This window comes from Myotis nattereri, assembly GCF_964212035.1.
Source record: "Myotis nattereri genome assembly, chromosome: 3".
NCBI classification, from domain to species: Eukaryota; Metazoa; Chordata; class Mammalia; order Chiroptera; family Vespertilionidae; genus Myotis; species Myotis nattereri.
Window position 1 is genome coordinate 54,739,560 of NC_138077.1, and position 26,728 is coordinate 54,766,287.

General features: G+C 41.6%; 1 protein-coding gene across 1 annotated transcript in view; it reads right to left on the reverse strand.

The window, feature by feature from the left end:
• DRC9 (dynein regulatory complex subunit 9) overlaps window positions 1-23,087 on the reverse strand; it is a 35,704-nt gene extending 12,617 nt beyond the window's left edge. The window contains exons 1-4 of the mRNA XM_081085382.1: window positions 22,772-23,087; window positions 17,126-17,254; window positions 11,831-11,912; window positions 465-626 (exon numbers count right to left, since the gene is read on the reverse strand). Of these exons, the coding sequence (XP_080941508.1) occupies window positions 465-626; window positions 11,831-11,912; window positions 17,126-17,254; window positions 22,772-22,968 (570 nt within the window). The 5' untranslated portion in view covers window positions 22,969-23,087. The remainder of the gene's footprint in view (window positions 1-464; window positions 627-11,830; window positions 11,913-17,125; window positions 17,255-22,771) is intronic.
• Between the last annotated feature and the right edge of the window lie 3,641 nt (window positions 23,088-26,728).

Here is a 26,728-nt window from a genome sequence, read left to right on the forward strand (position 1 = left end):
CAGGAGGCAGCCGATCAATGATGTTTCTATCTCTTTCCCTTTCTCTCTCTAAAAATCAATAAAAACATTTATTTTTAAATACTTAAAGAAAAAAAGGTACTGGTTGAGTGAGGAAAGCAGCAGCAAAATCCTGCAGTTACTGCGTACCTTGTTTTATTCTCTTCCGAGAACTGCCAGGAGAGATGGCAAGTGGTTTTATAAAAGAAAGTGACCAAGGGAAGAAAGTACGACCAGTTTTCAGTCATTGCAAAACAACAGGAGATACAGGCTCTCCAGCCCATCAGAATCTCTCCCGGCAAATATGCAGGTCCTCCTCCCGTTCTCATTTTTAACCTCAAACGTTACGGCTACAGAAGAGAGAAAACCAATCATGAGGGTCTCCCTCTGGCTCCTGCGTCAGCCGAGGCCAGTGAGGAGGGACGGCAGTGCCATCTGCCTGGCTCCTGCCTGTGAGCAGCGATTACCTCAATCTCTTCCAGCAGGAGCTCCTCCGTCCTGTTACATTTTTTCTGCGTCTGAGAAATCTGCAGCTCAGTGTTTCTCTTCATAAAGCGGTTCTCCATGTTAGTTTTTGCCTTCAGCTCTTGCAACTGGTCCTTGAGGTGGGCAATATATTCATTCCGATTCTGTAGAGATAAGACCAGGTTTGTGAATTAAAATACATTCTACCTCCATTCAGTTCAGCCAGTGGTTTTAAGCTTACCTTTTGTGTGTATATAACAACAAGGAACTGAATTTATTTTTCTGCTATCACGCTATGGGAAGTTTAGCCAGTAATCGTGGATAGTATGAGTGAAAAGGAAAGATAGGTACTTCTAAACATCAGGACTGTGAGATTCTTTCTGAGACACACTATTTGGGTACTCTATATCCACAAGAATTTCCTATTGCTCTCTCTCTCTCTCTCTCTCTCTCTCTCTCTGTCTATCTTTCTCGATAGATAGATAGATAGATAGATAGATATAAATATAAATATATATCCTCCTTCTGTGCGCGCATATATATATATATATGTATATATATATATATTCTTACTAAAATGAAAAAGGTTTTATTGATTTATTTTTGAGAGAGAGAGGAAGGGAGAGGGAGAGAGAGACATGAATCAAGCCCACAACCTAGGCATGTGCCCTGATCGGGTATCAAACTGGTGACCTCTCGGTGCACAGGATGATGCTCAACAAACTGAGCCACACCAACCAAGGCTCCATTGCTATGTCTTTTTGGTAGAAAGAGCACTAGTCTAATGGTCAAAAGACCTGCCACTCTTCCCCCTAAGCCCTCAACTGTGTGAACTTGGCCAATGAGTTGAGCTCTCCAAGACTTACCTTCTGTAAAATAGAAAAGTAACATCTACCCTGCCTGAAATATCACATGAAGTGACTATAAGGACTGAGAATATGTTTGAAAACTGTTTGCAGGTTACAAAGCAGTTGGCAATTTTAAGGTCTCAATATTTATTTTAAAATATTTATTCAATACCACACTAAGTAAATAGTAGAGATCTTACTAGACATAGTCCTTGACATCATAAAGCTTACAATCTTTTGGTAGACAAGTGGTTAAAGGAAACAAACAAATATGTGTAAACTATTTTAAAGGTGCAAAATGCTACGAAAGAATAGGGCAACTGGCCGGAGAAACTAAGAAGGGAGACCTACACTAGAATGGATTGTCTAAAAAGGATTCTCTGAGAAAGGAATGTTAAATCTGACACCTGATGGATAAGTATGTCTGTCACATGAAAAGTGGTGTCAAGGAGAAGTCTAAGGAAAAGGAAATAAGCATGCCAAGACCTGAGGCAGAAAACACCCAGATATATTCCAGGGACTGAAAGAACATTCTGGAGGCTCTAGTCCAGTGAGTTGACAGTGAGACAAGATGAGGTTGGAGAGGCAAGTAAGAATAAGACCTGCAGGACCTCAGAGGCATATTACAAAGTCTGAATTCTATTCCAGGTGCCATTGGAAGCCTTGAAAGAGTTTCAGTCAGGGTGGTAACATCTGATTGAAAAAAAATCAGACGAAGTGTGAGTAATTTCACAGAGAGATAATCAGAGTTAGCCGACAGCACAACAAGCAAGCATACAACTAATAACAAAAATGCATGGCTTTAATCATTGATCTATGCTTCCCCAATTATCAACCAACTTTAATCTTACCATGTAAACTGGGCAGAATTAGTTCTAAGTAAGTATTAGAAGAAGAAACAAAGCAGAAATTGGTCAAGACAATCCATAATGAAAAGCAAATCCAGTTTAAAGAACCATAAAATTAGGAAGGAATTCTTCAAGTTGTTTTGCCTAACTTCTTGATATAACTCTGTGGGAGTGTTCCAATTGTATAGCAATTATTCCAACTGTATCAGAGCATCCCAGAGTATCTCTGGCAGAGAATATGCTACAAGCCCAGTTGATAATACTTAGTACTTTATAAGCTTTTACGAATTATAGGACTGTGGGCAAAGTACTTAACCTCTCTAAGACTATTTCTCATCTGTAAAATCCTGCCAGTTCCTGGCACAACTTAGGTGCACAATAAATGCTTATTAAATAAATTTTAATATATGACTTTTTGGGCTCAATTTTTCCTTCCCTTCTCTACACTCTCCTCACTTTTCTCCATTCTTCTCCATTTTTCTTCTTTCTTCTCTTCTAGTTCCAACTTGTATGGCAGTCAGTGATAAAGTTTGAATCTGTAGGAAGTCTTGAGTTAAAGTAAAATGTGACGTGTTCACTTCTTCATCAACTGGGATCCTTTAACCTTAATTGCTTAGACTTTCTTCAAGGCCCAGCTTATATATCACTTAAATCCAGAAAACCTTTTCCAAAAACTTCAGTCCACATAAATAATTGTAGTCTTGTTTTTCACAGAATCTAATAGTGTTAAATAGGTAGGTATTCTTTAACCAGTCAACTGCCACGATTTTTTGAATTTAATTAAAAAAGGTCCGCCACTTGCATCTACAGACACTTACGGAGTACAAATGTTAAATAATGTCCATACAAAAATATGCTTTCAAAAACTCAAGAGAATGTTCTGGTCAGGTTTCTTTATCAAATTGAACATTAAGTCTTCCAGAGCAACAATATGAGGATCAGAAATGCAGAGTGAAAACTCTAGGAGTTCCTGTCAATGGCAAACAGAAGGCATTACATTATGTAACTGTGAATAGGGTCATACGACGTTGGCCTGCAGTTACACTGTGCCAAGTCAAAGGCATCTGGTTTTCTTGTTATTACCATGGGCCTCTGATAACCCTGAGTTCCTCTCTATATTTCTGTTCTATACAAATGTATGGCCTTCCATGGCAACAGTGTGGAAACAGAAGAGGAATACCGAATGTATAATATTGACAGGCCAGTGATGGTAAAAATCATGACCAAGGCATACATACTAATAATGAACTGAAGCATCATTCTACTTCTTCATCTTCCTAGTGTGCAAAACAGAGAAGCAGTGGATTACAGGCCAAATGCCTTGAATTGTATGATTTCCGTTTGAGATTCTCACTAAGAAAGGATCTGCCTTCATCACCACTCACCATCATAACCCTTGTTGTCCACAGTGTTTGGAGCTCTCCCTGCAATCAGGGTCTGTGGACTGGACAGCGTCTTGGTGGGGTTTTGTAGCAGACCAAATTTCACTTCCAAAGCTGCCTTCAGATCTGGACTTTTGGAATTGTTACTTGAATTCAAAGCAGCATGATTTAGTAGTGGAAAGAAGGAGTCGACCAATGAAAGTTAATAAGGCTCTGGTGGCTGCACATTATTGTGAGCCAAAGAATTTTAATGGTAGTGTCTGTTTTCATAATTGAACATAGAGTGGGGACAAGAGTACTGGTTCCTGGAATTTTTGGAAGCTACTGTCTGGAGAAGTTGGAATTTGTCTTACAACTCAGGCTGTCCTCTGTGGTTGGATGGAAAAAGGAAAATGGGAATGTGGCCTATTAAAGTGATAACAGCCACAGAAACAAATACAGTTCTGTGTTAAATTAACATTTGTATTTGTCTGTCTATCACTAAAAATGCTGGCTGATTCTCTAAGAGTCTATGAATGAAGTCTGAGCTAAACGGAGTCTACCGTTACAAGATATAGATGAAACCCAATCAAGACCAAATTCTGAAGTTTCAGACTCCAGTTCCACCCACTTTCACTGGAACTATTTTCTTTCCAAGAGTACCAATTTCCTTTTTTCTTTCCTTTTGTAATAAAGTTTCCACACACCTCACTGTCTTGGCTAATCTCTTCTAAGTAAACTCCTCCTTAAATGTGATGCCTAAATCTGTACACATTCTAGATGTCTAACCACAATAGAACACAGGGGAATGGTTTTTCCCTGTTGGATCAAAACCCACAGTGCCACATTTCAGTAACCAAAACAAAGAGAAAGCACTCCAAATGCTTTCAGAATGTATGGTAATATATTGTCATATTGTGAAGACTCTGGTGACAAGAAGGAAGACGAAAGAAGGGAGAAGGAAGCACTATGAAAGGAAGACTGGAAGTTTAAAGAGACGGGGTAGGCAGGCAAGGTTGTTGCTACAACTAGTGGTGGAGCTGGGCCTAAATTCAGATTCTCATGTTACAACCTGGCTAAACCTCTAATGATACTGCTGAACACAAGTTAGGTCTTCACAATGCTCAACTTAGAAGATTCTTCTAGGGACCTTAGTTTCACATTTGCTTCTTTTTGGAATCAGTTCAGAATTCTAATAATCAACAGGGTCTTTAATTCTAATGTCTATTATTTCTCACATACCAGCTTTGAGTTGCTTGCAAATTTAGTAAGCATGCTTTCTATATCTTCATTTAATTCCTGAATCCATTTTGGACCACAGAGATCATTAGAGTATCTCAACGTATTCTCTTTGGTACTCTCTCAACCTGGCCCCCCAAAAAGAAATTAGCCATCAAAGTGTGCAAAAAGCTGGGGAGCCTGCCCTGGCCAAGGGATTTAGTTGGAGCGTCGTCCTGTCCACCAAAAAGGTTGCGGGATTGGTTCCCAGTCAAGGCACATGCCTAGGTTGTGGTTTAGTCCCCGGTCAGGGTGAGCAGCCAATCAATGTTTCTCTCTCACATTAATTTTTTTGTTTGTTTTTTTCCCTCTCTCTCTTTTCCTCTCTTTCTAGAATCAGGAAAAACAAAACATATCCTCGGGTGAGGATATTTTTTTTAAAAAGGTGAGGGGCTTGAGTGAAGAAAGAGCCAGGTAACATGGGACGTAGTAATAGGGTGGCTAGAGAAAAAACAAGTATGGCTTGAAGGGTGGAGTCCCTCAGGCCTGTTTTAGGATATCAGGCAAAGTTTCCAGGATAGCACTGAGCGTCCCAAAGTACAGTGACCATGGATGAAAATGGGGTTGCTGAATGGAGAACAAATGGGTGAGGGATTCTTAGTGCTGCAGTTGACTTAGCAGTGGTCGGCAAACTGCGGCTCGCGATCCACATGTGGCTCTTTGGCTCCTTGAGTGTGGCTCTTCCACAAAATACCAAGTGCGGGCACGCACGTATAGTGCAATTGAAACTTCATGGCCCTGATGAGAAACCAAGATGGCGGCATAGGTAAACACCGGAGTTTGCCGCCTCGAACAACCACTTCAAAAATACAACTAAAAGACAGAACGGACATCATCCAGAACCACAGGAAGGCTGGCTGAGTGGAATTTCTACAACTAGGAGGAAAGAGTAAAACATACCGGGACTCAGAGGAGGCGCAGTGCTGAAGCAAAATACTAAGGTGCGGAGTGCATGCAGAGCGGGCTGGCGGCTGAGGGCGTGGTTGTTGTTTTCAATCGGGAGGGAGTCTCAGACTCTGAGCTCCAGCTCTGGGCAAGTCTCTAGGGACCCAGACTCATACGGGAGAAGTGGGACTGTCTGGCATCGCTCAGAACCCTAGGGCAGCTTTCTCTCCATGGGGCTTGCAGCAATTACTGGGACACTGAGAAGCAGAGCCTCTGAGGGCAAGACTGAGAGCAGCCATAATTGCTAACCCCGCCCTGTTGATCCCGTGGGACCCGCCCCACCCAAGCCCTGCAGGGAGACTTTTGCTGGATAGCCTCAGGCAAAGGCTAGATTAGCACCTCCCTAGAGATCCAGGAGCCAGGAAGCCCAGAGGTCAGAGTGGGACCATCCAGTTTGCAGCTCTGTGGAACCGTAAAAGACACACTCAGGGGGAACACTCAGTGAGCACCAAAGCCCCATTGAAGCAAGTCTTGCCGCAGAGGGGTGTCTCCAGCACAGAAGTTCTCCCACTGCAGACACAGCTGATCTCACAGCCAATTGGCCTGGAGGTCAATTCCTCCCAGTGATAACTACAACAATCAAGGCTTAATTACAACAAGACTGTGCACAAAGCCCACAAGGGGGTGCACCAAGAGTGTCTACCTCAGGTAATTGGGTAACTTAGCACAGAAAGCCACTCTATCGACACAGCAAAGCATAAAAAAATGCTGAGACAAAGAAACAGGACACAAACGACAGAATTGGAGGAAAGCAAACTGCTGGATATAGAGTTCAAAACCACACTTTTAAGGTCTTTAAAGAACTGTCTAGAAGCCGCTGATAAACTTAATAAGGCCCTCGAAAAGACTGGTGAGACTGCCGATAAATGTAGTGAGATCTTCAAGAAGACTAGTGAGACCGCTGATAAATGTAGTGAGATCCTCAAGAAATCTAATGAGACCCTCGATGTTGTGATAAAGAACCAACTAGAAATTAAGCATACACTGACTGAAATAAAGAACATTATACAGACTCCCAACAACAGACCAGAGGATCGAAAGAATCAAGTCAAAGATTTGAAATATGAAGAAACAAAAAACACCCAACCAGAAATGCAAAATGAAAAAAGAATCCAAAAATACGAAGATAGTGTAAGGAGCCTCTGGGACAGCTTCAAGCGTACCAACATCAGAATTATAGGGGTGCCAGAAGAAGAGAGAGAGCAAGATATTGAAAACCTATTTGAAGAAATAATGACAGAAAACTTCCCCTACCTGGTCAAAGAAATAGACTTACAAGTCCAGGAAGCGCAGAGAACCCCAAACAAAAGGAATCCAAAGAGGACCACACCAAGACACATCATCATTAAAATGCCAAGAGCAAAAGACAAAGAGAGAATCCTAAAAGCAGCAAGAGAAAGAAAATCAGTTACCTACAAGGGAGTACCCATACGACTGTCAGCTGATTTCTCAACAGAAACTTTGCAGGCCAGAAGGGAGTGGCAAGAAATATTCAAAGTGATGAATACCAAGAACCTACAACCAAGACTACTTTACCCAGCAAAACTATCATTCAGAAGTGAAGGTCAGATAAAGAGCTTCACAGATAAGAAAAAGCTAAAGGAGTTCATCACCACCAAACCAGGATTATATGAAATGCTGAAAGGTATCCTTTAAGAAGAGGAAGAAGAAGAAAAAGATAAAGATACAAATTATGAACAACAAATACACATCTATTAACAAGTGAATCTAAAAGTCAAGGGAATAAATAATCTGATGAACAGTATGAACTGGCGACTGTAATAGAATCAGGGACATAGAAAGGGAATGGACTATTCTTGGGGGCAGGGGGAAAGGGGTGTGGGGTGAGGGAAGAGATTGGGCAATAATCGTGCACCTATGGATGAGGACAGTGGGTGGGGAGTGAGGGCGGAGGGTGGGGTGGGAACTGGGTGGAGGGGAGTTATGGTGGGAAAAAAAAGTAACTAATGTAATAATCTGAACAATAAAGATTTAATTAAAAAAAAAAGAAAAAAAGAAACTTCATGGCCCATGAGCAGAAATCGGTATTTTGTAGAAGAGCCACACTCAAGGGGCCAAAGAGCCGTATGTGGCTCGCAAGCTGTAGTTTGCCGACCACTGGTAGGGTTACCCACAGTCTAGACCCGTGATGGCGAACCTATGACATGTGTGTCAGAGGTGACACGCGAACTCATTTTTTTGGTTGATTTTTCTTTGTTAAATTGCATTTAAATATATAAAATAAATATCAAAAATATAAATCTTTTTTTTTACTATGGTTGCAAATATCAAAAAATTTCTATATGTGACACGGCACCAGAGTTAAGTTAGGGTTTTCCAAAATGCTGACACGCCGAGCTCAAAAGTCTCGCCATCACTGGTCTAGACCAGGGGTGGGCAAACTTTTTGACTCGAGGGCCACAATGGGTTCTTAAACTGGACCGGAGGGCCGGAACAAAAGCATGGGTGGAGTGTTTGTGTGAACTAACACATGTTAACACTGCTGCTGGTGAAGGAGCAGAGGGGAGAGCAAGAGAACCCTCCGCTCTTTCGGCTCCACGGGCCGGATAGAACAGTTTAACGGGCCAGATCCGGCCCGTGGGCTGTAGTTTGCCCACGGCTGGTCTAGACATTCACATGAACCCAATTCTAAGGGGAAAATGTCATGATTAGCCCCTGCTAAGGAGGAGGTACAGAATGCCTTCCATCCAGCATTAGATTACATGTAAGGCACTAGCAGAGTCAAAAGGCAAGAGTTTGTACTCAAAATCACTGAGCACCACTGGGAAGGCCCTCTTACCATTGCAATAAGGTTCCAGGGTTCCAGGACATCCAGCTTCATGCCCTTTGACTCTTTGGGAAGCAATTTGTTCAGAAGACCTAAAGATATTATGTACGTTGGAAGAAAGCAGCCCTGGGCAAACTACGGGCCGCGGGCCGGATCCGGGCCGTTTGAAATGAATAAAACTAAAAAAAAAAAAAAAAAAAAAAGACCGTACCCTTTTATGTAATGATGTTTACTTTGAATTTATATTAGTTCACACAAACACTCCATCCATGCTTTTGTTCCGGCCCTCCGGTCCAGTTTAAGAACCCATATTGGCCCTCAAGTCAAAAAGTTTGCCCACCCCTGGAATAAAGTCTAGTGGCCTTTTTTAGACAATTCTTCCTAATATATTTTTAAATATTCTTCTAACTTTCATGCAGAGAATAGTGACAATTCCCTGATATGAAGCATAAACTTGCCCAAATAGCTAGGTAATGATAAGCTGAAATGAGGCCATCCTTTTAAACTCCCTAAACTGCTAATAGTGTTTGTCACTCTAGTAGAACTAATTTCTTAATTGCCTAAGTGGTAGCCCAAACATTACTTTGTAAGTCAATTGCTTAAAACTTGGATGCATTTTCTTATAGAGGTAAATTAGATATAAGGTTAGGTCCTAATAACCATAAAAACTCAGTAAATCCACTCTGTATCTATCCTATCTAATAAAAGAGAAACATGGTAATTGGTGTACGACCGCTACCCTTCCCATTGGCTAATCAAGGCGATATGCAAATTAACTGCCAGCCAAGATGTCGGCCGGCAGCCAGGCAGCTTAAACTGAACATGAGGCTTGCTTGCTTTAGTGACAGAGGACTCCAACTTTCCCCGCCTGCCTTGCCGGCCTCTGAGCTTGCTGTTTAAGAAACATTGTAACAAATATAGAAGCTAAACAAAACCCCAGAAACCAGCTTTCAGCTAGCCGGGATCTCAGAGCTGGAGTTGATACAGAGTTTCGATTATAGAACCTAAACAAACCAGATACCTGCTTTCAGCAGCTGAGGCCTCAGAGCTGGAGCCAAGCCTCAGAGCTAAAGCTGGCCCAGAATAAAAAAGAAAAAAAAGAAAAAAAGGAGCAGTTGGGAGCTTCAGTCCCAACCTGAAAACAGCTCTCAGCCCCTCACCCAGACTGGCCAGGCACCTCAGTGGGGACCCCCACCCTGAAGGGTATGTGACCAGCTGCAAACAGCCATCATCCCCTCATCCAGGCTGGCCAGGCACCCCAGTGGGGACCCCCACCCTGATCCAGGACACCCTTCAGGGCAAACCAGCCCAGCCCCCACCCATGCACCAGGCCTCTATTCTATATAGTAAAAGGATAATATGCCTCCCAGCACCGGGATCAGCGGAGCTGAGAGGCCTCCCGGCACCAGGATCAGCATGACAGGGGGCAGCGCCCAAACCCCCTGATCACCCTGTGGCTCTGTGTGTGACAGGGGGCGGGGCCACAACCTCCCTATCGGCCCTGCTCTGTTCGTGACAGGGGAAGGCGCCCCAACCCCCTGATCGGCCCTGCTCTGTGCCTGATAGGGGGGAGCTCCCCAACCCCCTGATCACCCTGCGGCTCTGTGTATGACAGGGTGCGGTGCCCCAACCCCCCGACCCCACGGGCCCTGCTCTGTGTGACGGGGTACAGCCATAACCTCCCCATTGGCCCTGCCCTGAGTGTGACAGTGGCAGCGCCCCAACCCCTGATCGGCCCTGCTCTGTGTGTGACAGGGGGCGGTGCACCAACTCCCCTATCGGCCCTACTCTGTGAGTGACAGGGGGGAGCTCCCCAACCCCCTGATGGGCCCTGCTCTTGCGTGACAGGGGGGAGCTCCCCAACCCCCTGATCGGCCCTGCTCTGTGCATGACAGAGGGGAGCTCCCCAACCCCTTGATTGACCCTGCTCTGTGCGTGACAGGGTACGGAGCCCTAATCCCCCTGATGGGCCCTGCTCTGTGCGTGACAGGGGGCAGCGCCCCAGCCCCGATGGGCCCTGCTCTGTGCATGACAGGGGGTGGCGCCGCAACCTCCCCATCGACCCTGCCTTGAGTGTGACGGGGCGGTGCCCCAACCCCCCAATCGGCCCTACTCTGAGTGTGACTGAGGGTGGCATCGCAACCTCCCAATCTGCCCTGCTCTGTGCATGACAGGGGAAGGCGCCCCAACCCCCCAATCGCCCCTGCTCTGAGCCCGACCAGGTGCTGCACCTAGGGATTGGGCCTGCCCTCTGCCACCCGGGAGCAGCCCTAAGCCAGCAGGTCGTTATCTCCCGAGGGGTCCCAGACTGCGAGAGGGCACAGGCCGGGCTGAGGGACCCCCCCCCCCCCACGAGTGAACAAATTTTTGTGCACCAGGCCTCTAGTCTATATATAAAAGCCTACGCGACCTTTATGACTGAATGACCAGAATGACCAGAATGACCGGTTGGCCAGTCTCTATGGCGTGCACTGACCACCAGGGGGCAGACGCTCAATGCAGGAGCTGCCCCCTGGTAGTCAGTGTGCTCCCACAGCCAACCTCCCACGGCTGGCCAACCTCCTGGGGCCCTTCCCCCCTGGTCAGCTGGCCAACCTCCCACAGCCCCTCCCCACAGCCGGCCAGCCCCAATCAGCCCCAATCAGGACTGGGCGAGATGCCCCGATTGGCCCAATCGCCAGCCAGGCCGAGGGACCCCACCCATACATGAATTCATGCACTGGGCCTCTAGTTTAAAATATAATATAAATGGCCCTCCCTGGCCCAATAGCTTAGTTGGTTGGAGTGTCATCCTGCTATGCCAAGGTTATGAGTTCAGTCTCTGGTCAGGAAACATAAGAATCAGCCAATGAATGCATGAATAAGTGGGACAACTAATTGATGTTTCTCTCTCTCTCTAAATTCAACGAATAAATAAATTTTTAAAAATACACTACATATGTCATTATAAACCCTAACCATCATGTATAAGAAGGTTTGTAATGTGCTTGATGTCCTACCAAGGATTCTAGTCTCCCATCTGGTATGCGGGAATGAGACTGCATGAGATAAGGTCTCGTATAGGGAAGGCGTAGGTGGGATGGTTGGGTGGAATGGGAGGGTAAGGCTGACTGAGACCTCCAAAGGGTTGGGGTCTCCCAGAGTCCTATTCTGGACACACTTGTACATCTCAGACCAACTCTCTAGTTACTCTCTTCAGGAGAAACAGCAACTTTTCATACAAAACTTGGCTTAAGAAAAATGGCTTCTATACTGCAGTTTTAGCTCAGTAACTTTTGGTGTTCCCCAGGAAATTCTTACCTGTACTTCAACTTGCCGTTCTCTTTTGACATTATGAAGCTCTTTTTGAAGAGATTTTATTCTTTTTCTTCCTTTTTCCTCCCTAGAAGAAGTAAGAATGATTTGTGTTTAGAGCAGTATTTCTCAAACTTCAATGTGCACAAGGATCACCTGGATGTTAAAAAACAGATTCCTGGGCTCTCCCCGAGATTTTGATTTCAATAGGTCTGGCACAAGGCCCTGGAATCTGCATTTCTAACAAGTTCCCAGCTGATGTTCATTATGCTGGTCCATGGAGACACTTTCAGTGACACGTTTTTTTAAAAAACATTTTTAAAAATGTTATTGATTTTAGAGACAGAGAGGAAGGAAGGAAGGAAGGAAGGGAGGGCAGGAGGGAGGAGGAGAGGGGGGTGAGAAACATCAATTTCACCCACCTGTGCTTTCATTGGTTGACCCTTGTATGTGCCCTGGCTGGAGATCAAACCCCCCAACTGTGGCGTATCAGGACACTGCTCTAATGAACTGAGCTACCCAGTCAGGGCTCAGTGATACCTTTTAAAAGACTGATTTATTTTACTAATTTGAAGGAGGATTTTTTTTGGCTTATCAGTGTTGTATCTAAAATTGCTGGTGCTGAATTACTTATTCTAAGTTCAAGCTCTTAGTTAAGGTGATAACCACCACATCTCTATCATACAGGCACATTCTCACCATGCAAATATCTTGTTCCCCAAGCACCTTTTACCTAATGTTTTCAGTACCACTGCTAACATTTTACTGAATCATTATTCAGTATAAAAAGTTGCAAAAGTGGTGAATTTGTAATTTTATCATTCCTTCTCCATTTATGAACTGGCATTCTTCTGTTTAAAAATAAAAGCTTCCCTTTTTCTTCCCACCCACCCCCCAAAAATAAAATAAAATAGCTACTGCTGAGAAAACTAAGAGGAGAAGGTACAGGAAGAGGATAAAAAGAATCTTTTCTACTCTGAGCACTTCACATATTCTTACCTAGAAATAACCTTATGAGTAGTCTCTATCATTATCCCTATTTGACAAATGAGGGTAATAGAGAGCTGAGGTAACGCTGTGGTGGACATGAGGATGTGCCTCGCAGACCTCCGACTACAGGGAGTGTAAGCAAACATAGCTCAAGGCTCTGAAATCCTTCATTCTGTGTGTTCTGAGGCCTCACATCCCACCGACTGCTCCCAGCCAATTTTTGAATGTGGCGGGGATAAAGGGCAGGCCCTTCCTGAGAGACCAGGGCTTTTCTGATGGCTGACTTTGGCTCAAGGGCTCCCTGATGACCTTGCCCAACATTCTTCCACTGCAGGCGGTCTCTTCCAGCCAACCTCCCCTCTCCTTCACTTGGCATCAGTCCAGCATTGGGTCTGAAGGCTCCCTTCCATTTTCTTTAACTCAAGTGACTAATCTCATCTTGGCATCCATCTCTCAGAAGACACAGACCTAACACTCTTACGAACAGTAAATGGCACAGCAGGATTCAAACTCAGTACTTAAGTTTAAAACAAGCAAACAAAATAATAAAACAACATAAAGATAAACAAAACTAAACAACTGTCTTAGCTTGCTCGGGCTGCTATAACAAAAATATCAGAGGAGCCTGGTTAGTTCAAGGAAAGAGTCTTTGTTAATACCATACAATTCATCCTTTTAAACAGTACAATTTAGTGGTTTTGGGTTTATTCACAGTTGTGTAACCATCACCACTATCTAATTCCAGAACATTTTCATCATCCACCAAAAGAAACCCTGCACTCATTTGCACTCACTCTCTATCCCTCACCCCTCAGTCCTCTATTTATGAAACTTCTTTTGGGGGAGTGAGGGGTGGAGGTGGGGGTGGGGAAGATCAAGGCCTAATAGAGAAGGAGGCTCTGAGGAGCCTTCTGTGTATAAGGATGCCATCCCACCCCCTCTCATCCTTGCTGGACCTGCATAACCCAGTTTTAGCAAGAATCCTGCAAAGTCAGTTTAGATCAGCAGTTCTCAACCTGTGGGTCGAAACCCCTTTGGGGGTCAAAGGACCCTTTCACAGGGGTCGCCTAAGACCATCAGAAAACACATATATAATTACATATTGTTTTTGTGATTAATCACTATGCTTTAATTATGTTCAATTTGTAACAATGAAATTGGGGGTCACCACAACATGAGGAACTGTATTAAAGGGTCCCGGCATTAGGAAGGTTGAGAACCCCTGGTTTAGATAGAATCCCCCACCCTTGTTGACATCTGATCACCCTGGATATTCGCTCAAATTCTTCATTCCCCACCCTTGAGTCTAAGCCCTTGGTCTATCTTCAGCAACAATCCTGTTAAGTTAATTTAGCAAGAATCCCCTACCCTGTATACCTCCTTTTAGGAATTTTCCATCTCACTGTTCTCACTGGTTATACATCCCCAGATGCCTTTGCTGCATTCGGAGTTGAGCCCAATCTCTCTTCCCTATTGCTATAGTTTTGACACCTATTGCAATAGTCTTGGATAAAGTCTTCCTTACCATTTTAACAAGTGTCAGAGTAACTTTTTAACAGTATATAAACTTCTCAATAAAGCTCTTTTTAAAAAACTAAATAGAAAATTGTCTAACTCATACCCATCATTAAATTGGATGTGGCTTTAAAAGTACCAATCACACAATATTTAAAGTACTAAACACCATTTGTCATTGATTTGCCCAAATCTAAATATGATTTTCCAATTTAAAGTAATCTAAATTGATGCCTATCTAACTAGAAGAAAAATGAAAAGAAATCATTATAATTAATCATATGTAAAATCAATCACTGGCAAACTGTCTACATTGAGTTTTAGACTATTTTCTCCCTCCTATTCAATGATACATATATTTATTATTTTTCTTACTTGATTAGCTTTTTCAAAATTACATTTTCATTATCCACCAAAAGTAACCCTGTACTCATTTGCACTCACTCTCCATCCCTCTCCCCTTAGCCCTCTATTTATGAAACTTCTTTTGGGAGAGTGAGATGTAGGGGTGGTTGAGGGGAAGGAAGGTCATATACAATTAGTGCACACTGTAATATTTCAAAACAGAATAGAAATATATGAGGAAAAATAGACAATCTGCCATCTCCCTTCTCCCCTCCAATTCTACTCCTATGAGGTAACCAATATCAAACTTTTTGATGTATATATACTTCCACATCTTTCTCTGTGCTCTCAAATATGTGAATGAGCAGGTATTCTTTATAGAATGATGCTCTATACATAATACTGTAACTTTTTGGCACTTATATATGTATAAGAAACATTCCTTCAATCAATCATAACTCTAATTCATTCTTTTTAATAGCTGTATGTTTTTATTTTATAAAATTAACAATCATTCAAGCACTCCCCTATTGAAGAACATTTATGCTATGTCTAGGTATTTGCACTGTGCTGCAATAAATGTTTTGCATATATATATCTAATTTTTTTTCCCTATAGGGTAGATTTCCAAAAGTAGGAATGCTGGGTCAAAGGGCATATGTATTTTGTTTAGCTTTTCTGTTAACACATTTATTTTCTCCCTTAATAAAGGTTTTTGGGCCCTGGTTGGGTAGCTCAGTTGGTTAGAGTGTCATCCTGATATGCTAAAGTTGTGGCTCCCATTCCTGGTCAGGGCACATAAAAGAGTCAACCAGTGAACACATTAGTAAATGGAACAATGAATCAATCTTTCTATCTCTCTTTCTCTCTCCCCTTCCTCTCTCTCTCTAAAAAAATCAATAAAAATAAATATTTTGGGGAAAAAAAGATGCTTTGTAAAAACACCCCAGTGTTAACACATTGGCCTATATTTCCTTCCAGTTCTCATTTTCTATACATGTTTTTGTTAATTTTATTATACAGATGTGATAATACTAAATTATGTCTAGCCTTTCTTTTTCTACTTAAAACTGTAACAAATATTTTCTCCATGTTATTATGACTTTGTAAGCAATATTTTTAACAGCTTCATAATATCATCCATCAAAATATAGACTCTCTCTTTGATTCTGTAATTCCACATATACTGAGTCAACCAAATGGAAAAATAAAAGATTCAGACATTTGATGATGCATATTTACGTACAAAAATGTACATGACACATTATTTGCTATAGCAAACATTTGGAAACAAGCTCAATGTTCAAACTCAAGAAATGGTTAAATAAGTTATGGACCAGTACATATGTAATAGTGAATAGTATGAAATTAAAATCAGGTGTGTATCTTTTCATTTTCATAAATAACTTTTTAAGTTTTACCAATTTATTCTCCCACCAGCAATGTATACAACTGCTCATTTTCATGCTTCCTTGCCAACTACAACTGTTAAAATAGTAGCTATTATAATAGTAGCTATTATAAACTTATAGTGGGCATTTATTGACTATGTGCCTGGAACTATCCAAAGTGTTGTATATGTATAAATTAATCTAATCTTCATAATAACGCCAGTACTGAATTTATCACCAATACTAAGGCACAAAGGAAGAGTAACAAATTCAAGGAAAAACAATTCCACCTATGCAGAGAAGATCAACACTTTCTCATTCTGAGTACTCAGGGTTCATATAAAGAGACTTTTATCTTGGTCCCAAAACATTTCGGTTGTGTTGAATGTCTTAAAGCAATGAAAATCTGTGGAATTAGTTGAAAGGCGCTGGAAAAGTAAACTTCCCTCAACATGCTTTTTATTGTCACTTGTTACTGTTCAGGAATTTTCAGTGAACTCATTCTTAAGAAAGACTACTATAGCCCTGGCTGGTTTGGCTCAGTGGATAGAGCATCAGCCTGTGGACTGAAAGGTCCCAGGTTCGATTCCAGTCAAGGGTACGTGCCTGGGCTGTGGCTTGATCCCCGGTTGGGGGCATGCAGGAGGCAGCCAATCAATGATTTTCCCTCATCATTGATGTCTCTATCTCTCTCTCCTTCTCCCTGCCTCTCTTAAATCAATAAATACATGTTTTTAAAAAAAGAACACCTTTTCACATGCAACTTCTTTCCAATTTGCTGTGCGTGAGTCACTAAGATGAATAAAAATGTATTTTTTTTAAAAAAAAGACTACTATATGTTAGGAAAAATATTCTTGGTATATTGTACATACAGATAACAGGAGCCCAGAAACTTGAATTATTGTCAGAGCAGAATTAAGAATAAAACCCAAATTTCTGACTTATAGCTATCCTCCCTGAGAAGCACAAATTTTACTTGTTTTAGAAATCAAGGACTTGTGGTAAGCTTTACAGCACTTTAAAATGCAACAAAGAAAACAAAATTAGTTTTACTCTGACCTGTCAATGATATCATAGAAATGCGTTTTGTTTTCCCTCTCTTCATTCAAACATGTCAGGAGATTGTTGAAAGTGCCTGAATTTTGCAACTCCTGCATGGTATCTGCAATCACATCACTGAGAAATTGCCTGTAAGGAGAAAAAAATATAAGTTAATAAGATTCATATTTCAATACATTCACAAATGGCTACAGAAGTCACACAAGTTAAGACCCAGAAGGAGATCTCATCTCCTCCCCCTATCCTCCCCATCTCCTCCCCCTCTCCTCCCAGTGGGGGTGGGGGGTGGGGTGGGGGGAAAGACCCAGAAGGAACATCATATCTAAGTTGGAATTATTTCTGAAATGCCAATGTAATTTAGTATTAGAAAATCTACTAAAGAATTCATCACATTAATAAAGGCAAAAGGAGGAAAAACCATATAATCAATTGCAATAAGTGCAGAAAAGGCATTTGGCAAAATTCAACATACACTTATTTATAAACAAACAACAAAAACTCTTAGAATACTAGAAATAAAACAGAACTTTTTTAACCTGAAAAAGTTTACATACCAAGGACTGAGAAACATTGAATGTACAGTATGATAATATATGTACATTTAAAAACATGTAAAAGTATACATATTATTTTTTTGTTTTTTATTGATTGATTTGAAAAAGAAACATCCATAATTTCAGAAAAAATAAATAAATAAAGAACCCACATTCTAGGAGTGATGGGTTGGAAATGTGGGAAATAAAAAAGAAAAGAAACATCCATCTGCTGCCCCACTCATCCATGCATTCATTGGTTGCCTCTTTTATTTTTTTTAATATATATTTTTATTGATTTCAGAGAGGAAGGGGGAGAGAGAGAGAGAGAGATAGAAACATTAATAATGAGAGAGAATCATTGATCGGATGCTTCCTGCACACCCCACACTGGGGATTGAGCCCGCAACCTGGATATGTGCCCTGACTGGGAATCGAATCATGATCTCCTGGTTCATAGGTTGATGCTCAACTACTGAGCCATGCTGGCTCTGCCTCTGGTTGCCTCTTGCATGTGCCTGGCCAACCAGGATTGAACCCACATATTGGGATGACACTCTAACCAACTGAGCTACCCAGCCAGGGCTATATGTATTGCTTAATAATACACTTACATACCTAACAAAAGAGTCACACCCAGCCAGCGTGGCTCAGTGGCTGAGCATCAACCTATGAACCAGGAGGTCACGGTTCAATTCCCGGTCAGGGCACATGCCCGGGTTGCGGACTCAATCCCCAGTTGAAGGTGTGCAGGAGGCAGCCAATCAATGATTCTCTCAACATTGATGTTTCTATCACTCTCTCCCTCTCCCTTCCTCTCCGAAATTAATAAAAATATTTTTTAAAGTGTTATAATTTGCAAAAGAATAATTCAGAAGACAGTTTATCTGTGGAGGAAGCATGACAGTGCTGCAATCAAAGGCTTCAATTATATCTGAAATTATCTTATTAAAAATAGAAAACCCAGGAGAACCAAGATGGCGGTGTAAGGTACAGACCTGTGCGTGCTGCCTCCCACAACAACATTGAAACCACCAACTATAAGACAAACAGCTATCATTTAGAACCATGGGAAAGCTGGCCCAGTGGAAGCTCTACAACTGGAAGGAAAGACAGAAGAGCATTGAGACTGAGTAGGATGTACAGAGGCGCCAAGAACAGAGGTACGGAGTTGCGTGCCAGGAGGGCTGCAACTGGATGCAGTTTTCTTCAGTCGGAAGGGGTTACAAACTCTCGAATCCACTGAGCTTGTTTGGGGTGGGATTCTGAGGCCCCAGACCCCTAGGGGGAGAGGCGGGACAGCCTTGCAGTGGGTTGGAGAGTGAGGGTGGCTTTCTCACGGAGCTGCTCTCCAGCACTCAGGGACATGGAGACGCGGAGTTGCAGAGCGGCGAGGAGTTCCGGAGACGCCATTGCTCTTTGCTCCGCCCTGGTGATTCCCGGAGACCCCACCCTACTCATTTTACATCCCTGCCCAAGCTGTGCCAGTGGCACAAAAGGAACCACCTGCACTTTTGCAGCCTAACCCAACAAACTGTAGATTTCAACTCCTTGCATACATAAGGGACACACTCAAGAAGCAGAATCAGGTTCGGAGGAACCTGACACCCAACAGCAGACCAGAGGAGCGCAAGAATCAAGCCAAAGATTTGAAAAGCGAAGAAGCAAAAAGCACCCAACCGGAAAAGCAAAAAGAAAAGACAATCCGAAAATACGAAGATAGTGTAAGGAGCCTCTGGGACAGCTTCAAGTGTACCAACATCAGAATTATAGGGGTGCCAGAAGATGAGAGAGAGCAAGATATTGAAAACCTATTTGAAGAAATAATGACAGAAAACTTCCCCTACCTGGTGAAAGAAATAGACTTACAGGTCCAGGAAGAGCAGAGAACCCCCAACAAAAGGAATCCAAAGAGGACCACAACAAGACACATCATAATTAAAATGCCAAGAGCAAAAGACCAAGAGAGAATCTTAAAAGCAGCAAGAGAAAGAAACTCAGTTACCTACAAGGGAATACCCATATGACTGTCAGCAGATTTCTCAATAGAAACTTTGCAGGCCAGAAGGGAGTGGCAAGAAATATTCAAAGTGATGAATACCAAGAACCTACAACCAAGATTACTTTATCCAGCAAAGCTATCATTCAGAATTGAAGGTCAGATAAAGAGCTTCACAGATAAGGAAAAGCTAAAGGAGTTCATCACCACCAAACCAGGATTATATGAAATGCTGACAGGTATCCTTTAAGAAGAGGAAGAAGAAGAAAAAGGTAAAGATATAAATTATGAACAACAAATATGCATCTATCAACAAGTGAATCTAAGAATCAAGTGAATAAATAATCTGATGTACAGAATGAACTGGTGATTATAATAGAATCAGGGACATAGAAAGGGAATGGACTGACTATTCTTGGGGGGGAAAGGGGTGTGGGAGATGCGGGAAGAGACTGGACAAAAATCGTGCACCTATGGATGAGAATAGTGGGTGGGGAGTGAGGGCGGAGGGAGGGGTGGGAACTGGGAGGAGGGGAGTTATGGGGGGAAAAAAGAGGAACAAATGTAATCATCTGAACAATAAAGATTTAATTAAAAAAAAATAGATACAGAGGCAGAGCAGCATTGAACAGACTGTCAAACTACAGTGGGAAACCTGGGGAGAGTGGGGGTTGGGGGGAGTAAGAGATCAACCGAAGGACTTGTATGCATGCATATAAGAATAACCTATGGAGCCCTAACTGGTTTGGCTCAATGGATACAGCGACGGCCTGTGGACTCAAGGGTCCCAGGTTCGATTCCGGTCAAGGGCATGTACCTTGGTTGCGGGCACATCCCCACTAGGGGGTGTGCAGGAGTTAGCTGATTGATGTTTCTCTCTCATTGATGTTTCTAACTCTCTATCCCTCTCTCTGTAAAAAATCAATAAAATATATTAAAATAATAATAATAATAAATAAATAAAACAGGGTATAACATTAAAAAAAAAAGAGAGGGATAACATTATGGTAAGGATTTTTGGTAAGTGGGAGCTTGTAGTAATTGCCTCGGGCCACTAGCCAAATCCAGCCTGTAGTCTGTTTTTGAAAATAAATTTTATTGGAGTACAGCATTGCTCATTTGTTGACATATTGTCTATGGCTACTTTCACGCTACAACAGTGGAGCTGAGTAGTTGTAATAGAAAATTTATGGCCTGCAAAGCCAGAAATATTTACTGTTTGTCTCTTTACTGAAAATGTTTGCAGACCCCTGCATTACGCCCTCACCAGTAGAGTAATGTCTCTTGTTAAAATCAGTCTGGCTCAGATTTGCAGACATGACAGAAAGGTGTTTACTATTAATACCCTTTTCATTCTCAGGATGAGGCACATGGCTTTTCAGATTCTTGACTTCAATATACTTAATTATTATGAAAAAAAGTTATTGAATCTTTTTATGTGAATTATTATTAATACATTACTATGTAAGTGTAATTCTTGCTGACTCTATATCAGAACACTAAATAGCAGTTTAAAATTTTTCTCCTTAAGAAAATATAAAGAGCATGGACTAGGAGTCAGGAACCTGGATTATATGGTTGTAGCTTTATCTCAAATTAGCTATGTTTAACCTTTCTGAGCCTAGGTTTACTCATCTCTAAAATGTGAGGGTTTTATTAGGGCCTTTCTTTTTTGTAAATTTAAAATGATTTAGCTTTTTCAAACTTATAAACTATTTCAAAAGTGAAGAAAAATGCAAAGAATAAAATAATGAACTTATCTATATAAACATCAAATTAGCATTTTACCATGATTGCTTTATTTTTTTAAATATTAAGTATTTAAATTGCTTTAACATCTGAATACATAAGTGATCATTTCATTTTTTTAATGTTTTTTTATTAATTTCAGAGAGAAAGGGAGAGGGAGAGAGCGATAGAAACATCAATGATGAAAGAGAATCATTGATTGGCTGCCTCCTGCATGCCCCCCACTAGGGATCAAGCCCGCAATCCGGGCATGTGACCTTGACTGGAATCGAACCCGGGACCCTTGAGTCTGCAGGTCAACGCTCTATCCACTGAGCAAAACCAGCTAGGGCCATGATTGCTTTAGAGCTTTCTATTTTTTTAAATTTAATTTTGTTTTATTTCTTAAAGTATTACAAAGAGTATTACATATGTCTCCTTTTTCCCCCCCTTGACATTCCCCCGGTCTCCCCTACCCCCCAGTGTCTTGTGTCCATTGGTTATTCTTTTTTTTTAAAAATATATTTTATTGATTTCTTACAGAGAGAAAGGGAGAGGGATAGAGAGTTAGAAACATCGATGAGAGAGAAACATGGATCAGCTGCCTCCTGCACACCCCCTAGTGGGTATGTGCCCACAACCAAGGTACATGCCCTTGACCGGAATCGAACCTGGGACCCTTCAGTCTGCAGGCTGGCACTCTGTCTACTTAGCCAACCCAGTTAAGGCTGTTATACCCTCTTTTAAACATAACAGGCTTTTTTGTCAGCAAGTCGGTTGACAACAAAAACTGAAAAATGAGACAATGGAAATTGAGACTGTCTTTAAGAAACCATCAGGATTAAAACATTAGCTTGAAATTTGGCTACTTTGATGATGTCTGTCTCTTATTAATGGATAAAGCATCCCAATAGCTATCAATTTATGCTGGGCCCTTGACTGAAGCCTCATTTCTAATCCTCACATTAATGTTGCAAAGTTATTCTCATTTTTAAAAATTGCAAACAAAGACTCAATACTATTATCAGCACTCACTTTGGATACAAGAACCATCCAGAAGGGAAGAGGGGAGTCAGCCACCCTAGCACTCATTCTTTTTTTTTTATATATATATATTTTATTGATTATTTACAGAGAGGAAGGGAGAGAGACAGAGAGTTAGAAACATCGATGAGAGAGAAACATCGATCAGTCGCCTCCCGCACATCCCCCACTGGGGAAGTGCCCACAACCCAGGTACATGCCCTTGACCGGAATCGAACCCGGGACCCTTCAGTCCGCAGGCCGACGCTCCATCCACTGAGCCAAACCGGCCTCGGCCCTAGCACTCATTCTTTATCCACCCAGAAATACACTTTCACTTCCAAATATGCTCTCCTTCCTTACCTATCATTCTGAATTTTTTTCAGTGTTTCTGTAGAAATCACGGACTGCCTTGCAGGTGTTTGGAGGACAAGATCTTGCACTTTGTTATATTCGTTGGCCAATAGTCCTCCTTGTCTGATTTCTGGCAACTTAGGTTCTTCTTTCAACATTTTTGGGACCGCTGGAGGGTTTTCTGGGCTTTTTTCTTCTAAATTCATTTCAGCATTTTTCTTCTAAAAACAATGAATGATGTTTTATGTAACACAGATTTTCAAAGAGTGAAGAAACAAAGCTATACGAGGGCCTCCGCCTACAGTTTTAAGCTCATTTTTGTCTAGGAGAGAAAGGGGAAATGTAAGGCCTAGGAAGCCGTTTTTCTGATAGCCCTAGTTTGCCTCTTCCTTTATGTGTAGGCATCTGGAAAAGGAAGCAATTTTGTCAAACTGATTTACTGGTTAATAGAAATAGGAATTTTTAGAAGAGAACTTTAAGGAACTAGCTAGGTATTCTATCTAGTCCAGTCAATAATATTTTTACATAGCATACATTATGTACAAGATAGGGCATTAGACTATAAGGAAAAGGAGAAACAGTATTTCCTGCAAGAGATCTCTTTCCAACCTTAGGTCCATTACTTCGCTTCTGAGAGAGCCCAGTATGTTAGTATAGTTTCATCATTCCATTCCATGTTTCAAATAAATGAAAAAAATCTACTTGGAGATGTCGTTATCTATAAAAATGACTTTAAAAATGGGATAATGCTAACTAACCTTTCAACTCCTGATTGTTATAAGGCTAAACAATGTGAAGTCTTTGAAGGAAAATAATCCACATATATACTAAGATTAAGATTGTATATTCCATGCCATATAGGGTAATGGCATAGTAACATTTATGAAATTGAACAACTATAGTACTATGAAGTAAAAACAAAACATTATTTTAGGAGACTCATCATTTTAAAAAAAATATATTTTTATTGATTTCAGAGAGGTAGGGAGAGGGAGAGAGAGAAACATCAATGATGATAGAGAATCATTGATAAGCTGCCCCTGCATGCCCCACAGTGGGGACTGAGCCCACAACCCAGGCATGTGCCCTGACCAGGAATCAAACCGTGACCTCTTGGTTCATAGGTCAATGCTCAATCACTGAGGCACACCAGCCGAGCAAACCTTTATTATTTATACTTCTATAAAATCATAAGCAGAGCCCTAGCTGGTTTGGCTCACTGGATAGAGCATTGGCCTGGGAACTGAAGGGTCCCAGGTTCGATTCCAGTCAAGGGCATGTACCTTGGTTGTAGGCACATCCTCAGTAGGGAGTGTGCAGGAGGCAGCTGATCGATGCTTCTCTCTCATCGATGTTTCTAACTCTCTATCCCTCTCCCTTCCTCTCTGTAAAAAAAAATCACTAAAATATATATTTTTTTTAAAAATCATAAGCAGAACCTCTGTTAAGTTAGAAAGTTTTGTAAGTGAAGATCATTAGCCAGAATAAAACAGCTCAAAAGTTGTGTTCTTTTATTTACTGAAGTGGTGACTGCTGCTGAAGGCTATTTATAAATTTGGGTTTTTCATTCTTTCTTGAATTTCTATGATGGCAAATTACCTTTTTTTTTATGCCTGACAGTATCATTGTTACGAATAAGATTTCATCTTGTCAACTGAATGTCTTTTTTACTCACCTGAGGATATTTTTTTCCATTTATTTTTTTTAAAATATATTTTATTGATTTTTCTACAGAGAGGAAGGGAGAGGGATAGAGAGTTAGAAACGTCAATGAGAGAGAAACATCAATCAGCTGCCTCCTGCACACCCACCACTGGGGATGTGCCCACAACCAAGGCACATGCCCTTGACCGGAATCGAACCTGGGACCCTTCAGTCCGCAAGCCGATGCTCTATCCACTGAGCCAAGCCGGTCAGGGCTCCATTTATTTTTTAAGAGTGGAAAGAAGGGAGGGGTTAGGGAAGAAAAGGAGAGAGAGAGAGAGAGAGATACATCCATTGGTTCTCTCCCAAATTCACCCTGACCAGGGCTGGAAATTGAACCTGCAACCCAGGTATGTGCCCTTGATGGGGAATTGAACTCAAGACCCTTAGGTGCATGGGCTCTAACCACTGAGAACACTGGCCAGGGCTATTTCTTACTGAAGGAGACAGTAAGTAGGAAGGAAACACTACTCTCCTCTGTACTATTTTTAACTATCTTAATTCATGAACCAGAACATGCATTGAAAGGCTTAGTTCTTGGGTTTCTAATCTCTTTGCCATTCATAAATTGATAAGGAAATTAATTTGTTATATCTATTAATATCTGTTAAGGTCATTTTTTAAAAAAATGTATTTTATTGATTTTTTTTACAGAGAGGAAGGGAGAGGGATAGAGAGTTAGAAACATCGATGAGAGAGAAACATTGATCAGCTGCCTCCTGCACACCCCACACTGGGTATGTGCCCGCAACCAAGGTGCATGCCCCTGACCGGAATTGAACCTGGGACCCTTGAGTCCGCAGGCCTACACTCTATCCATTGAGCCAAGCCAGTTAGGGCTCTATTAAGGTCATTTTAAAATTACCCCAAAACTCACAGAATTGTCGCATCGGAAAGGACCATATAGATCACTTACAACTTGCAGGTGAGAACACTAAGGCCAAGAAAGTGAAGCGAATTGCTCACAGCGCACAGCTGGACTGCCGGGGTCTCCTGACGCCAAACTCAGTGTCCTATTAACATCTTGTGCCGAAACCGGTTTGGCTCAGTGGATGGAGCGTTGGCCTGCGGACTGAAAGGTCCCAGGTTCGATTCCGGTCAAGGGCATGTACCTGGGTTGCGGGCACATCCCCAGTGGGAGATGTGCAGGAGGCAGCTGATCGATGTTTCTCTCTCATTGATGTTTCTAACTCTCTTTCTCCCTTCCTCTCTCTGTAAAAAATCAATAAAATATATTTAAAAAAAAAATTTTGTGTAAACTTTTTTAAAAAATATTTTTTTATTAACTTCAGAGAGGAAGGGAGAGACAAACATCAATGATGAGAATCATTGGTTGGCTGCCTCCTGCACGTCCCCTACTGAGGATGGATGGAGCCCGTAACCCAGGCATGTGCCCTTGACCTGAATCGAACCCGGGACCCTTCAGTCCACAGGCCAACGCTCTATCCACTGAGCCAAACCAGGTTGAACTAAACTTTTAAACTTTATTTAATTTTATCTTTTAAGTCTTTATTGTTGAGACTATTACATATGTCCCCCTTCTCCCCACCACTGACCCTATCTAGCCGCCCTCCCCACCCCACCCCAGGGCTTCACCACTCTATTGTCTGTGTCCATGGATTATGTTTATATGAAAAGTTTTAAACTTTAAAAAAGCTTTACAAACCCAGCTTATACATATAATAATTTTTAAATTATAAGGAGCAATTAAAGGGAATTTTATCTAGTCACAATAAATATGGACTTCTTGTTCAGTTAGACATAGAAAGCAATTTACCTTCTCATTTATGTAGCAATTTTCTTCTTTTTGTACTTATTAATTTGAGAGAAAGAAAGAGAGAAACATTGATTTGTTGTTCCACTTATTGATGCATTCATTGGTTGCTCTTTGTATGTGCCCTGACCCAGGTTGAAACTCACAACCTTGGTGTGTTGGGATGTGCTAACCAACTGAGCTACCTGGCAAGGGCTTAAAGCAATTTTCATTTGTCAGAAATAAGAATGTATTGTGTACCAAAAAAATTACAAAGAATATATTCTATACAGATTATATAATGTTAATTTTGCTAAACTTAATAAAGATGTATGTGGGTTATTTTTTGTTTGGAATCATTATCTTTGTCGCTATTTGTAGACATTGGTCCACTTCCACATGGAAAGTAAGAAGCATCTATTTACACTTAATATTCTATAATGATATAAACCATAGTTACTGAAAAAAATTTTTTTAACGTTTTTTCAATACTCAACCGAGGATATGCT